General features: G+C 39.9%; 1 protein-coding gene across 4 annotated transcripts in view; it reads right to left on the minus strand.

Moving 5' to 3' along the window:
* The window catches only part of ARNTL (aryl hydrocarbon receptor nuclear translocator like), a 90,714-nt gene that overhangs the window by 13,021 nt on the left and 61,295 nt on the right, over nt 1–16,398 (minus strand). For 3 of the 4 annotated variants that reach the window (XM_027852604.1, XM_027852602.1, XM_027852603.1), the window contains 5 exons: nt 9,187–9,279; nt 6,586–6,703; nt 2,974–3,123; nt 2,004–2,250; nt 708–814 (listed from right to left, as the gene is read on the minus strand). In XM_027852604.1, coding sequence (XP_027708405.1) covers nt 708–814; nt 2,004–2,250; nt 2,974–3,123; nt 6,586–6,703; nt 9,187–9,279 — 715 coding nt within the window. The remainder of the gene's footprint in view (nt 1–707; nt 815–2,003; nt 2,251–2,973; nt 3,124–6,585; nt 6,704–9,186; nt 9,280–16,398) is intronic. The other variant, XM_027852605.1, reaches the window with a different exon arrangement.

The following is a 16,398-nucleotide window of genomic DNA, read 5'->3' on the forward strand; positions in this document are numbered from 1 at the left end:
CTAACCCTATGAGCCTAGCGAAGCTGGTCTTCGTGCCACAGAACAGAACTCCAGGTCTGCAGTCAGCAAGACTTGAGTTCAAATCCAGCCCTAGACACTTACTAGCTGTGTGACCCTGGGCAAGTCATTTATCCTCTGTCTACCTCTGCTTCCTCATTTATAGAATGCATAGCATGGTGCCTGGCACTGCATTGTCATCTAGGCACTATGTGTAGGTGCTACATAGAAATGCTAAGCTACTGCTATTATTATTAATAATAATGACCATGCCTCTACTTTAAGTCTTTCCAGTTTAGTAGGACCTACCAGAGCCTGTGTTCTACTGACACAGCCTTCAGGAACTCCATTAACCTCGATGCCCCAAAGAGGGCCTCAGTGGAGGCTGGGATCCCTGTGGATTTTGGAGGAGTGGATCCTGGCCTGTGGACCCTGCTTCCCAAAGCAAACACCTTCCACTGCTTAGAACATGTTTTATCCTGAGATTATGTGATCTATTCTTGATTTTTGGTTTGTTTTTTTTTTGCTTTTTGGTGAGGCAATTGGGGTTAAGTGACTTGCCCAGAGTCACATAGCTGATAAACGTCAAGTATCTAAGGCCAGATTTGAACTCAGGTCCTCCTGACTCTAAGGCCAGAGCTCTATCCACTGCACCATCTAGCTGCCCATTGATTTTTTTTTTAAATGTTAGTACACACTGGAGATCTTACCTTGCCTATGACATTCTGCAAGGTGTCCTATATCATCTTGGTGAAAATATTCATAACACGAAGTGCCTAGAAGTTCTTGGGGTAAATACGCCAGAATTGCTGTTGCCCTAAAAATGACATTTGCAAAAAGGCAAAATGAGTTCAGAGGCATAGCAGGATGCTGCAGAAACAAGAGCCATGCTGATTTTCCCCAAATAGCTTCATACATAAACGTTTTCTTCAGCTATTGGAAGTCAATCAAATATTTTAAAAGCTCTCAAAGGGCACATGAACAGGAGAAAAAAAGTCTTTAAAATATTTTAAGAGTATTACAATAGCATTCATACAAGTTAGAAGACAGCTCTTCATAAAGTCCAAATGTTGGTCCAGAGATTCAATTTTATTAGCCCCTTGGTAACATTAAAATTGGACACCAATTATATAAATCTTCTCTTGCATCAACCCAGTAGCTGTCTTTAGTGGTCAATGTGCAATCTGCAGGTGAATACTTTCATAAGCATGTAGTAGGGGAAGGAAAAGAGCACTGGATGGAAATAAAGAATCTTAGATTTCACAGGTCCTGCTTGGCAATTGCCTAATCAAGATCACAAAGAGCCAGCCAGGGAATTTGGACTTCAGGGAGAAGTGACCTGAGCTGAGGGGCAGTTCTGTCCTTAACCCCCTGAATGGCCTTGGGTAAATTACTTCCCCTAGCTGGCCCTCAGTTTTCTGCTCTGTAAAGGGCTTGAACTAGATGAATCTCTGAGGGCCTTTCTAGCTCAGATATTCAACTCAGTATGGCATTTAGGAAGTACATATTATGAGCAAGGGATGGGAGAGATTAAGACCAATAAAAAAAAAAAAAAAAAAGACAGTCCTTGTCTTCAAAGAGTTTACCATATATACTAAGGCACATATGGTATATACCTTATACTTTATAAGGTATTCTTAGATAAATAAAATACAAGGTAGGGAGTGATGGAGGCAAAGAAGAGTCCCATGCAAAGTACCCTAGGAAAACCTGAGGAGGCAATGCTATGCTTCTTAGTTCCAAGATTCTAAGTTGCTGGGTTATTGTTTTCCAAGGTGTGCTAGAAATTACTATGGAAACCACCTTTAACTATAATCATCAAATAAATGTGTCCACAAGTGTTCATGAATTACAGCAAATATCCGGTAATCAGGTTTCTAATGACCCTGGTGATGAGAATCATCTTAGCAAAAACAAGAAAAGGCAAATGGTTATATTCGCTTAGTTTTACCAACTGCACGTTTTCTGTCACCATTTTTACTTTAGCATTACAAGGAGGCTCTTACCTCTGGTCCACAAAAACAAATTTCCCATCAATTGCATGGCGAGAAACATATTCTGTAGATTTCACCCTGATTTCCCCATTCACTGGCTGTGGAACGACATGAGAATGTAACCGTCCAATTGCTACAAGGCAGCTGAGGTTACAACCTTCATTATCTGGTTCATTGTCCTCATCCAGGCCCATTTTTGTGGGTGGCCAGCTTTTTAAATATCCCGTGCTATGGATGGTGCAGAAGCTTTTTCGGTCTGCTAGAGAACAAAGACCATAGTTGGTGTCAACATAGCCTTTGGAGCCCAGAGCTCGCCTATACAGTGGTCATCCTTATGGCATTTGGGTTAGGAAAGGAAAGTCAAAAGGATGTCCTTTTCCCCGAGTGCCCTTGGACATCAGGGCCTCAGGAGCAGGGAGGCTGGTTATAACTGGAGGAACTCCTGATGACCGAGCCAAAGAGGAAAAAAACAAAACCAGAAAGTGAAAGCATTTCCTTTTCTCTGCGTTGGCCCAGGTCCAAGTGTTCAGTAGTTTTGTTCCTGCTTCCAGTTCTGGCTCCTTTTCTCTATTACAAATAGGGGACATTCCCACTTGCAGGAGGATTGGGCGAATTGCATGAATAAGGAACAAAAAAGAATTGTCTTTGTGGTTTTTGTGAAAAGTGCTCTCAAAATGAGTACAGCATAGTAGAGTAGAGGCTGTTTGAAGTTCTCCATTTTAGAGTTCTAAGTATGGGGCCCTACAACTCTGGGCCATTCATTTTCCATGTTCCCCAGCCACCCCTGCCCACCAGAGTCACAAGAAAAGCAGAGGAGTTCGGGGTCACCATGCCATCTGCTGATGGCACTGATTAGAACTGACCCTTTAAAGAAGTCTTCTGCCAGGAGGAAAATACCTAAAATGCCTCATACTCTCTGAAGGTTTTCCATATTAACACTCCCACCCCGTGCACCATTTCTGCAAAGCTGATCAAATGTTACCTTTTTTCTTTGAACACGTTGAGGGGAAATCTTTCTCTTCCACTTTAACTGAAGGCCTGTTACATTTCATCCTACAGAAGAATGAACGTCTGGCTCCAGAACATAGTCTTGAAGGCCCAGGGGTTATATCTGTCTTAACTGGAAGTCCAGCTGCAAAGAAACACATAGGACTGTAACTACTGGAAAGCATCATGTACAGAATCCTAGCCTCCCTGACTGAAGAGGCCTTAGGTCCACCCAGTCCACTGCCCCACTCTGAGGACTGTTGTCTGGAAAGAACACGGAGCAGCAGTGAGTGGATCATGGGGCACTGAGGCTGGCACAAGCTCCTACCAAAGCTGTCTACAGTCACCTCGACTTATGCTTCTCTCACTTCTTAACCTGTTGCAATATGACTGCCAGCCTTAACATTCAACTGAAACTGCTCTCCCCAGAGTCACCAAGGATCTCTTCCCTGTCAGATCTCTGCCTTTTCTTGATCCTCATCCCTCTCCACCTGTCCATGGCATCTACCATTGTTAATTCTCCGGGTACTTTTCTCCACTCTGGGATTCTAGGGGACACTGTCCTTCAGTTCATCTTTGACCTATCTGACTACTCCATTTCAATCTCTTTTGCTCGTTCACCATCCAGATCATACCCCTTACCTGCAGGAGTACCTCAAGGCTCTGTCTTTGGCCCCTTTCCCTTCTCTACTTTTACTTGGTGACCTCATCAGTTCCCATGAGTTTAATGATCTCTATGAACTCACAGCTACCACCCAATGGGTCCTTATGATACCTCTTCCACAGACTTGTGCAACAGTATTTAATGCAATAACTGGACTTTTTTGAGTCTCTCACTACTGCAAGCCATCTTCCACCCAGTGACCAAAGTGATTTTCCTAGAGGATAGGCCTGACCATGTCACCCTCCTACTCCTTATTACCTAAAAATTACCTAGGATCTAATATAAAAAATTTGGGCTTCTGAATTTGGCATTTAAAATTCTTCCAAACCAGGCTTCTTCCTGTCTTTCCAGTCTTCTCCCATATTGCTCCTCTCCACATTTCATGGTTTTGCCATCCTACCCTACTTTTCCTCACACACAAAGTTCCATCTCCTGTAATCATATTTTTGTAATGCCCCCTTTTCCTCCTTATCAAAATAAATTCAAATGTTGTTATTTCTACCTTCACAACATCTCTAGAATCTGTCCTGTCTTTCCTCACACACTTCAACTGAAGCTGCCTTTGACCTCTCCTCACTCCAATCCATTGTGCATGCAGTTGCCAAGCTGATTTTCCTAAAGCATAGGTCTGGTCATGTCACTCCATTACTCAGTACATTCCAGTAGCTCCCTATTACCTCTAAAAATACAAACATCTGCACTTGGTTTTTGAAGCCCTTCACAACCTGTCTTCAAAACTATCCTTCCAGTCTCCATTCCTCATCATTAACCATCCATTAGACTGAGCTCCTTGAGAGCAGGGACCACCTTCATCTTTCCCTGTATCCTCAGAACTTAGTATGGGGCCTGGCACATAACAATGCTTGCTGACTGACTGACTGACATTACTTCTCCCTTCACACATTCTCCACTAGTCAAGCTGGCCTCAAACTGGTACTTTTTCTCAAATCTGTGTCTTTGCCTTGTCCCATGGCAGGCACTACACTGTCTTCTCACCAATGCCTCTTAAAATACCCAGTCTCCTTCAAGGCTCAGTTCAAGTGCCACCATCTATGTGAGGCCTTCCCTGAGCCTCTCAACTACTTGTCCTCTCTCCACTCTCCCCACAAACAACCACAACCAATTACCTTCTATTTTGTCTACACAGACACACACACACAGACACACAGACACACAGACACACACACCACACAGAGGCAGGGAATATTTCACATTTGTCTTCGTTATCTTCAGTACCTCGCACAGTTAGTGCCTGATACATAGTAGGTACTTGTTGATGGACTGAATGAATAACTTTGGGCAAAACACATAACTTTTTGAAAATGAGAATCTTATTACTTATCCTTTCCTACTGCTAAGACTTGAGAATAAATCTTCTCTTTGGGATGCCTTCAGTAGATTCGTGAGTGCCTTTAAACCAGTTATTTCTGGGTATGGATTTAGTGAGGTCTGACTGCTTTCCTGTCTCACTATTTGTTGCTCTCCTTGTATTTTCATCTCAAAATTCTCTCAGGTTGATATGACTTGGAGGGGCCTCATACCAAGGTGTCTGTCAGCTCATCTGCCCTTCAACTGTCTTTTGAAGTATCACAGCTCATAATCTACCATCCACAATATTTTTTAAATGAACCTGTACCCTACACTGCTTTTAGCTCTGGCTGCTTCTAGACTCTTTTGGCATCTTCATTAGAGTAAGTGTTTTCCATTGATTAAACTGAACTAAGAAATGGTAATGGAGATGATGTCTAATTTTGTCCATTTCCCATTTTTCAGAGTAGAGAGCATATGTTAAGTATGTCAGACAGGAGCAGATGTAAAAGAATATCCAGTGTTTTCTCAAATTCTTTCTTCTATTTGAGACAGATTTCAACCTTTGTTCAAACCAGTGGGTGATGTGACAACGCACAGACAGTAGATCCTAACATGACCCCAGTGTCCACCAGCAATTTATTTTTTAAGATAGCTTTTTTTTTCTCTTTTCAGAATTCTTTGTTTTAAGGGATGGCTCCAGGTGGAGGGAGGTGGGAGGAGAGACACTTTGGTAAATATAGGTGATATAAAAACCAAAGACATCAATTTTTTAAAAAGCCATGCAGTGCTTACTACATCCAGAGGCTTTCAACCCTCAAAATGAAGAGGATACACTATATAGCCATAAGACTCCTGAAGCCTTTCTTCACCCTGAACCACATTTTTCAATATAGCCTTTACTGTCTGTCCTCCCTTGTGCCCACCATCACAATTAAGTAATGAAACATCAAGGTAAATATTGACTTTGTTTAAAGGACCTACAGGAATTTTATAAAGAACATGACTTCTTTATCTAACTCTGCTACAGAAGGGGTTTGTGTAGGAGGAATGAGTCATTCTTTGACAGGCAGCACAGTCTGCCTTAAATGCTTCTGAATCCAAAGCCTGGACTCAGCCACATCTTGGCATCGGGGCTTAGTGGCTGTGCACTCAGAACAAGTCACTCAAACTCTCTTAACTATCCATTTCCTAGTCTATAAAATGTACCATCTGCTTTACCGTAACCCCAGAGAAGAGTCGTCTTTGCAAGGGTTTTCTGAATACAAGCTTTTATCTGTCTTCCTCCTCTTGTACCTCTCATCATGCCCTGGAAGCAACCCTGGGTTCTCAGAGCCTGTGCCAGTGAAGGACGCGCTCTAGGAAGCCCTACACCAAACTGGAAAGGTGCTGAGCGGGGGGCCAAGGGTGGGCACAGATGTATGTTTCCCAAGAAGCAGACCATGTAATCTCTGAGATATTCATCACATCTCACTGGCTGCCTACCAAAGGATGGATTTTTTCAGCTACACCAACTCATCCTTTCTACTAAGGCAAAAAGAGATTGCAACCTACTCCAATGGAGAACTACCCACTCCAATGAAAACACAGACTGCTGAGAACACGGAATAAAATGACGACAATAGTATTACTCACTTTTTGCATCTATTAGTCTTTCTCTTGGAGCAGTATCCGAAGAAGACAGTTGTTCCTTAACTTTGGCAATATCTTTAGGATGTAGGTAGTCAAATAAACTCTGACCAATTAGATCATTCTGTAGATATGAAATGTTAAAAACTTATGTTAAATATAAATAGCACCTTGAATAGAAATCATCAAATAAATGTTATGAAGTCTGTACATTTTGTTATATAGTTTAAACATGAGAACTTCTGAACTTTCCAGTTAAGAATCTCTTCAGAATAGTATTGTTAGAAAAAACCCACACGTGGATTTGGCTCCATCATTTACGAGCAGGGTGACTTGGGGTAAAACTACCCACTCTCTCAGTTTTCTCCTCTGTCAAATGGAGATTATATTTATGCCCCTTAATCTCCCAGGGTTGTTATAAGGAGCAAATGCCATGTGCCTTTTAGTTAGAAACCATTATATTCAATTCAATAAACATTTATTGAGCACTTACTATATGCAAGGTAGTGCTCTCAGCATTGAAGAGATAAAGACAAAACCAAGACCATCGCTGTCCTCAGGAAGCTTTTCTTCTACTAAGAGACGCAGCATTTACACAGGTGAGTGAATATCTTGTTAACTAATAAGGAGATCATGCAAAGCTTCACTGAGGAGCATACAGACAGGTAATGTGGCATGGTGGACCGACGGTTATACTTGGAGGGAGGAGATCTAGGTTGGAAGTGCTCCAACATTCACAATAATATGATCAAAGACAAATCACTTCATCTCCCTAAACCTCAGTTTCTTCATCTGAAAATGAGGATAATAATAATAATTGTACTACCCATCTTCCCAAGTTTGTTGCAAGGAAAACACTTTGCAAATGTTAAAGAACCAAACAAATGCAAGTTATTATTACGGTAAGAATTTTGAAAGGCAAAGATGATGAGGGAGATGGAGTATGGAGTTTGGGGCCTAGCCAGGAGTGCAGTTGGCCTTGGAATGCAGTCCGTGAATGACAGGAATAGGAGTAGAGCTGAAAAGGAAGGTGGGAACCAGATGGTGGAGATTCTTAAACATCAGGGCGAGGACTTTCCATTTTACCACAGAGGCAATGGGGAACCACAGAAGGCTTCTGGGCAGAAGAGTGACATGAACAGCTATTATATGATTCTTATAATAAAGAAATCAAAAAATAAATCCTGAATGGGAAGGTAGTAGTATCCTTGCAAAAATGGTTTCTATTACTCTGAGGTGGTATAATACAATTCACTCCCAAATTCCAAGTAATCCTAATTACTTCCAAAGATCCAGGATTTCACTGATATCGGTACTTCTGCCAATGCTTATCAAAACCCATTCAGGATGGGTTGTTGTCCTCCCATCTCCACTCCTGCCCTCACCCCAAATAAAAAGACTTCACTTGGTTTTCTGAGCGTAAGTGGGCTAGTCCTTTCTTATCACTGAGCTAGTACCTGAAGTCTTCCAGCTTGCTAGGACCTTCCAAACCTTAAAGTTCACTAGCACAGGTTCAAAAGTTTAAGGTCATTTCCATGTCAAGGTGAAGAACTGGAGAAAGGCTTTAATGGAGCTTCCTTGGGAGATATTCTTCCTTTGAATTTCTGCCATTTTTTTCCCCTTCTGATGGGACAGATCTCTTCTAAGAGCACAGGGCGGGAAGTCAGGAGACCTGGGTACAAGGCCTTGCTCTACCACTCACTACCTGTATGATATTAGGAAGTTATGTGATCTTTTGATCTAGGTCTTTCTCCTTAGGATATTGTTATGGTAAAAACTGTTATGATAATAAATTCTACCTATCTTGGAATTATTGTGAGGATACAATGATACATTGCATGTGAAGGCACTTCCAAAAAGTTAAAAGTACTATAAAATCCAAAGAATTATTATTTTTTAGGGTTTCAATTATAACTCTGCAATTTTCTGCATATATAATCTTACTATAAAGAAAAGCTCTTAAGGATCACCACATTCAAAGACAAATAGGACATTAGAGGTCACCTTTTTTTTTTAAAGTAAATTTTCTTTTTTAATATGAACTTAATGGATTCCAACAAACATGAGCATTTCAATCAACTTCCTCATTTTTACAGAGAAGGAAACTAAGTTCAGAGAGATGAAAGGATGTGCCCAAGGTCACACAGGTAGTAACTGGCAGACCCAAGGCTATAGCCCAGGTCTTCTGACTCAATATCCTGTGTTTTTCCCATTCATTTATGAACACCATGCTGTTTCATGCATGTGCACATGTGTCCTATGATTTTCATATTCAGTACTCCTTTTTCTCCCTTATGCTTCCTTATCCCTAACATGGAATTGAGCTGTTTATTTTATCGTAGTAAAAAAAAGAAATGATTCATTAATGAGAAGAATCACACATTCCCATGGATAAATACACTTTCACAGATCCCCAGGTTTAATTAACTTACCCTCAGAGAAGCTGTAATTTGCAGAGGGAAGATATTAGTAAAAAGTCAAAGCATTTTGTATGCAGCTTGTATACTATAATTATTGTGGCAAAGAGCTGAACTTTGTAGGGTATCTCATCACCACAATTATGAAGGCTAAAAAATTGCTCATCATCAACAAGAATATGAACAATACCTGGCTATAGTTGAGGATTTTAAAGACCGACTCTGAAACAAATAGTATCTTTCCTCTGTCACATCCGACCACAAAGAGAAATCCATCTGCTGCCTAATTAGGAAAAATGGATCATCAAATTAGCACATTCACAAAAATATGATTCTCAGTAATTTTGAAATGGAATCAAGGACTCATTTCATAAGAAACTTCAAAACAAATATTTTCACTGAAATTATACATGCATGAGAACAGAAAGCTAAAAAATCTATAAGCCTAAACTGTTTATGCATGAAATAAGGCTTTTCTGGCACCATCCCCTTTTCCAAGGCAAATATACACATGTTCTCTCTCTCAAGTTCTATTTTTCATTCTCTCTCTCTCTCTCTCTCCCCCCACACACACACATACACACACACACATACACACAGAGTAATGTACGTGTCTAAATTTGAAACACTGACAGTAAGCCCCATCACAAATCAAGAGGTTACATACTCAAAGTAGTTTCCAATTAGATGAAGGCCTGTAGAGGCCATGCTTTCTCCATTGAGTCCCATGAACTCTGTACCATGAGTAAGTAATCCTGTACCTGACTGATTGCTATGCTCACAGCTCCCCCACCCCACCCCGAGACAGGAAGAGGAAAGATGGGCCTTTGTCTATCTTGTGAGTAGTAATTCCCCTTCAGTTTCATCATTCAAAAATAGTAATTACCCAAATGGGTCAAATCAGGATGTCTGACTAAGTACGCAAAATAAATGCATTCCATTGATTCATGTGTGGTATGCAACCAATTACATGTCAGGGGTTGTAAAGTGAGGGTCTATAGAGCCAGACTCGATCAAGAGAGCTTTAAACTACCTATAAATATTCAGCACTCCAGATACTACCACAGAGTAGCAGGCATGGCAACGGCAGGATACTAGTGATGAGGACAAGCATACTGATCTCAGGAGACAATATCCAAGAAAGGCACTCATTTCTAAAAAAATCACAGCCTCAGATATTTATCTGCAAATGCATACATAGTGTGGATAATAAACTAGATGAAATACAGATCTTAAAGCAAAGAGGTAAAGTTGACTTTCCAGGTATCACAAAGCTACCCCAGATGGGATGTGACTTTTGTCTAGCTTGTGGCTAGGCAACTGTGTGCCTTATCCACATGCAGCAGAGTAGTGAAAAGGGACAGGGAGCAATACTACACATTCAGAACATACACATGGGAGGAGATATATGAACAGTGATGGGAAGCACGTGGAGAGACAGCACATGGATTTGGACTGATTGAAGGTGAAAAAGAAGTCAGATTACAGTGCAGGTACATTAACGACCATCTCACCAGAAGAAAAAATGATGGTCTTGGCATAGCAGGGCCCTGTGGTTGTGAGAGGACTTCAACTGACCAGGCACCTATTGGTGAGAACACTCTCCTGAAAGCAGACCCTTTGGTACTTCAAGGATTGAGGAGCTGCCTGGGGTGGGTGGCTCTTTCACTAATAAAGACTTTTCTACCGCTTTAGTAGAAGGTCTTCATGAGGGGTTAGAGTCAAAGAATGAATCACTCTCTGGTCAACCTTGTGATAAGCCTCTGATCTAACTGATCTAGCCTGGTCTTCAGACCTCCCCAAAAATCACACCCAGTCTTAAGCTGGACCCAGGTTTGAAGCCTTTCTAGCTCAGATGGACCCACCAGTGTTTTTGCTCAGCAGGCACAGCCATATTAGAGAAAAAAGGAGAATCAAAGCAGGATAGAACATATAATACTAGACAACAGAGAGAAAGCAGAACTACTCGACTTCTCTTTTTCTTCTGTTTTTCCTACCCAGGATAATAATCTTTACACTGGGAAGGATGGAACAGGAAAGGGTCCATAAGGAACGTCACTTCAAGACGAGGGGAAGACATGGCAAGTACACAGTTCGTCAGCCTCACTGAGTTTGTCCCCAAGCTCAGATAAAGTACAACCAAGGGCACTTCAACTTCAAGTCACTTAAAGCCAGAGGTGACCCTCTGGGAGGGTCACAGTGACCCTCAAAAAATCAAGGAGCAAAAAGGATCCTTCCACTCATTGGCTGTTAGAACTTAAGGGGGCCTTAAAGCTCACGTAGTTCAACATCCTCATTTTTCAGATGAAGACACATCTTCCCCAGGATCACACAGCTGGTAAGCAGGGTAATCAGGACTGGACCATGGTCTCCTGACCACAAGGCCAGGACCTTTTCCACTACACCATGGTGCCTCCATGGGTCCTTTTCCTCATAATACATTAAACAATAACAAAATCCACAGAATCAAAGGGAAAGAACAAAACTAATCCAATTGATAATGAATAGATCAGAAACCATTCCAATTTGATCTTTTTAAAAAATCTGCTATTAAAATAATTTTAAAGAACAAAACTACTAAGTTCTACATTAAATTAGGTCCAAAAGAGGGGGAAGAAATATGAAAAATAAACTGGATAAGAAACACATCAAAGAAATTAGATTCATATTCTCTCTTTATCTGGTTAACACAAATGAAAAGGGATGTGCAGGAATTCAAGTTTTACAAATGATATTTTACAACACAATAATTTCACTATATATGTCCCTACCTTTGCCATCCCACCTCCAAATGAATCCTCCTTTGAAACAAAGACAATATGGTGTTTTTTCTCTATTCTTATACTAGTTGATAAACTCCTTCAGGTTAGTTAGGGATTGATTTAGCTTAATTCTCCTCCCCTCTCTCCCCCTTACCTTTTATAGTGCCTAGTAGCCTGTCATTATCTATAGTTAAGACTACAAAGCAAGATATGTAAGTTTCAAAAGAAAAATACAAATAAGTTAGACTTTTTTTATAGATATTTTATATTATAACAGGGAAAAGGTGAAAATTTGTGACTAAGCATATTTTTTAAATGGTCAGTTGTTGTTTTTTAATGTGATAAGAAATAACCAGCTAAAAGTGGGGCATCACAATGGAGAGGCTACAAAAATTTCATGTAACATCTGCCGTCAGAGTCAGCCTTGGAGTCATTAAGACCTAGGTTCAGATCAAATTATCACTCAATAAAACTAGAAATAAAGTGATTAATAGCCCTAGAATTCAGGACAGTGTTGAGCACATAGTATACAACTAATAGATGCATGTTGCATGAATGAAGCTGTCCCCTAGGCTGGTGGCTCTAATTCTCAACCATTTAAGGCTTAGCTCTACCCCTACATGGTAACCATCCCTAATCCCTCAAATTGTCAATGCTTTTCCACCCTGCCCCAAATGACTTTATTTACCTATGTGTGTGCCTGTTGTGCCCCCTTGCCTTCTCCCTCCCTAATATAAAATTCCTGAGGGTAGGGGCTATTTCATTTTTGTCTGATATTGCCAAGTGTAGCACACAGCAGACTCTTAATAAATGCTTGCTGAATCATGTAAAGTTAAAAAAAAAAAGTTAGTTGGAAACAATTATACAATTATGGGATTAGAGAAGAATTTTTTAAAATGGTAACAGAATATAGGGTGTCCCAAAAATCTTAGTAGTTTTAAGCTTTAATATCTGTACTTAAATGATATTGATAACCCTAATGTGCTACTTATCATAATCTGTGGGATGCATGCAACATTAATGAGGGAAAAATAAAAACTATATTAAGTTGGTGCCTAAAGAAATCTGAAAAAGAACCAAGTAATAATAGTACAAAGGGAAGTAGAAAAAGAGAGAGACAAAAGCAAAAAGATTAGAAAATGGAAAAATTCTATTAAATCAATTGAATTGGATCCAATTAATTCAAGAGCTGAATTTTTAAAATACAACCAATAAAACTGACAAACCATTAACGAATTTCAATAACAAAGGAGAAAGAAAATACAAGTGAGAAAAAAAAAGAGATCACAAGAAGAACAAAAGAAATTTAAAATGCCCTCGGGGAATATTATATATAAGCTACATGCTAAGAAATTGGAGAACTTTAATGAAATAGAAGACCATTTGGAAAAAATATAAATTACCAAAAAAAAGGACATGACAAGAAAAGGCTTAGACCAATTTCAGAGGAAGAAATGTTAAGTCATTTTCTTTAATGACTTTACACATGTTCCCGAAAAGTTTATGGGTAAATTTCTCCAAACCTTCAAAGAACTGCCATACTAGATAAACAATCTCTAGACAGCAAAAAGGATGGCATGCTACTCAATTCTTTTTATGAAACTCATGTGGTCTTGATTCTAATATTTACTTAGTAAATACGTCAGTATCTTAAGGACCTGCAATTCTATCAGAGTGGGAAATCTCTTGATCTACACAGATAACCAACTAAAAGTTGCCTGGGGCAACATGATGAATACAAGAAAAATAGAAAATTATAAAAAACAATCTCACTAACAAATATAAATGCAAAAATATTCAATAATAAAAAGTCAGCAACAGAGTACAGCAATACATTTTTTAAAGGCAATGACTATAATCAAAGGAATTGTATCAAGAATACAAGAATGGCTCAATATTAGGGACACAATCAACATGAATAATTTCAATAAACAAACTATAACCATCATATAATCTTATCCATGGACACAAAAAAGACCTGTAATATAACACAGCATCCATGTTCCTTGTTAAATAAAAAAATACAAATAAAAGTACAGGGCCCTACAGGGCTATTGTCATTAATCTTTAAACAATCATGGACAAGAGGAAAGGTACCCAAAGAAGGAGGGATGGCAACATCATCACAGTTTTCAGAAAACAAAGGGAAGCATAGGAAGGGAGGGGAAGAAACAGTTGATTTTAGAATTTATGGCCTGGTAAGACTGACAGAACTACATTAGAGAACTTAAAAAAAGGAAATCAGCTAGGACTGGAAAAAAGCATAGGTTCATGAAGATCAATAACACCAGATAAGTCTATTTCCTTTATTGATGAAGCTAAGAGAGTGGTATAACAAGTGATTACTAAAGATCTAAATGTATTTTGAGAAGAGAAGAGTTAATGTATTGTGATGGAGAAATGTGGACTATCACATACAGCCACAGCATGCAGAATAAGTAATCATATTCAAAGATTTCTAAGCAACGAATCAATGCCCACCTGGATGGAGCCTCTGTTCACATGGCCATGCATTGCCCTAATCAAATTGGGAGATCACAGAGGGGTGGATGGCAGGATGACAGAATAAAAATTCAGGATGCTTTTGATAGGCTAGAGCAAGGTCCTCTGAAGTTTGGATTCAGTCAAAGGTCTGCACTTGAGGACCTAGAGGGCCACATGTGACCTCGAGGCCACAGGTTCCTCACCCCTGGGCTAGAACAATGGGTAGAAATAAGTCATTGCGAAGGTGTACATGTAAAATAATGTACTTATATGTCTAAAAACACTGCGTGGGGATGGGATGTGAGAGGCTTGGCTTGACAGCAGTACAAGTGAAAAAGGCCTTGGGGTTTTAACTGACTGTAAGGCTCAATTTCAGCTAACAGGACAGCTCAGCTCCGCATCTGGGGACCAAAGGAAAATGTCTTGAAGCCTGGAAGTAAGGCGCTTGACAAGTTCCCAAGAATAAGTAGATTACTATTTCCATTCAAACAATCAGTCAACAAATATTTATTAACCACTTACCATGTGCCAGGCACCTAGGATATGAGAACAAAAAATGAAATAATCCCCATTGGCAAGGAACTCACATTCTAATTCTAATAAGGGAGATGGCAAGAACATAAATATAAAGTAAATACATCCTATATAGAGGAAGTTGTTAAGTTCAAAGTGGGAAAGGACACTAACAGTTGAGGGGATCATTTCAGAAAATGAAGATGGTGCCTGAGATGCACCTTAAAGAAGAGAGGGACTGAGGCAGAGATGAGGAGAGAGAGAGCATTCCAGGCGTGACGCAGCCAAGGGAAAGGCGTGGAGACAAAAGATGAGCCTTGTGTGTACAGAACAGAGAGAAGGGACACAGGTTTGGAGAGGCTGGAGAAGGCTGGAGGGGGAGCAATGTCCAATGAGGCTGTAAAGATAGGCTAAAGCCGAAGTGCATAGGACTGTAAAAGCTAAACAGAGAAGTCTGCATTTTATCCTAGTGCTAATAGGAAGCCCCTGGAGCTGGTTGAATATGGGAATCCCATGATCAGACGTACACTTCAGAAAAATTACTTTTGGCAGCAGCGATCTGAAAATGCTATGGGGGCTTTGAGGAAAGAAAGAGGAGAAATCAATCAATCAACATTTATTAAGTATCTTTCATGTGCCAAGCACTAGGGATGCAAAAAGGGGTAAAAAGTCAGTCCCTGCCCTCAAGGAGCTTACAATATAAGTGAGGAAACAACATAAAAACAAGTATATACAAAGCAAACTACGCAGGATAAATAAAAAATAATTAACAGAAGGGAGGCACTAGAACAAGAGTGGTTGGGGAAGGCTTCCAGTAAAAGATGCAGCAGTGGGAAGATAAAGTAGGAACAATGGCCTCTAAGCACTCCTTCCAACTTTTATAAAATATTCTACAATAAATATCATTTGTTCTTTTTACCTTCTCTTATTTCAGATTAAACATTATTTCCTTAACTACTTTGAATTCTATTAACATAATAAGTGACATTTACACAGTCCTTTAAGGTTTGCAAAATGTTTGTAAATAAGTACATACATGTGTATATATTTCTACACACACACACACACACACACACACACACACACACACACACTCAATTGACTCTCCTCTCTCTGAAATAGGTGCTACTGGTATTATAATCTTAATTTTACAGATGGGGAAAGTGAAGCCCAGAGAGACTGGGTCACTTGCCTACAGACATAACAATTGTGTTAGAGGCAGGGTTAGTACCCAATCCTCTCCTGCCTCCAAATTCTGCATTCTGTTCACTACACCAAAGTGTCACAATGAAGGCTATAGAATTAAACTCAACAAACATTTATCAAACACTGACTACATGTCAAACACTGTGCTAACACACCTATTTCACAGTCCCAGCAGATGGCCTGTTATGACAGGGCTTTGTTGATCTGGTATGATGAATCAACTTCCTGTCTCTGCCATGTTAACTCCCTAACAAAAGTAGCTGACTAGCTGTGTAGCTTGAGGACCGCCTTCCACATGGAGCTTTTCTGGACATCTGCTGCCTCAGTTGCTAGTGCCTCCCCCCTCATAAACTACCTTGGATTTATTGTGTATATACTCTCTGTGTACTTAGGTACATACGTGTAGTCTCCCATTCTGGAAGATAATCCGTGTTTCA

Source organism: Vombatus ursinus, unplaced genomic scaffold (genome assembly GCF_900497805.2).
Source record: "Vombatus ursinus unplaced genomic scaffold, bare-nosed wombat genome assembly UNPS02009770.1, whole genome shotgun sequence".
Taxonomy (NCBI): Eukaryota; Metazoa; Chordata; class Mammalia; order Diprotodontia; family Vombatidae; genus Vombatus; species Vombatus ursinus.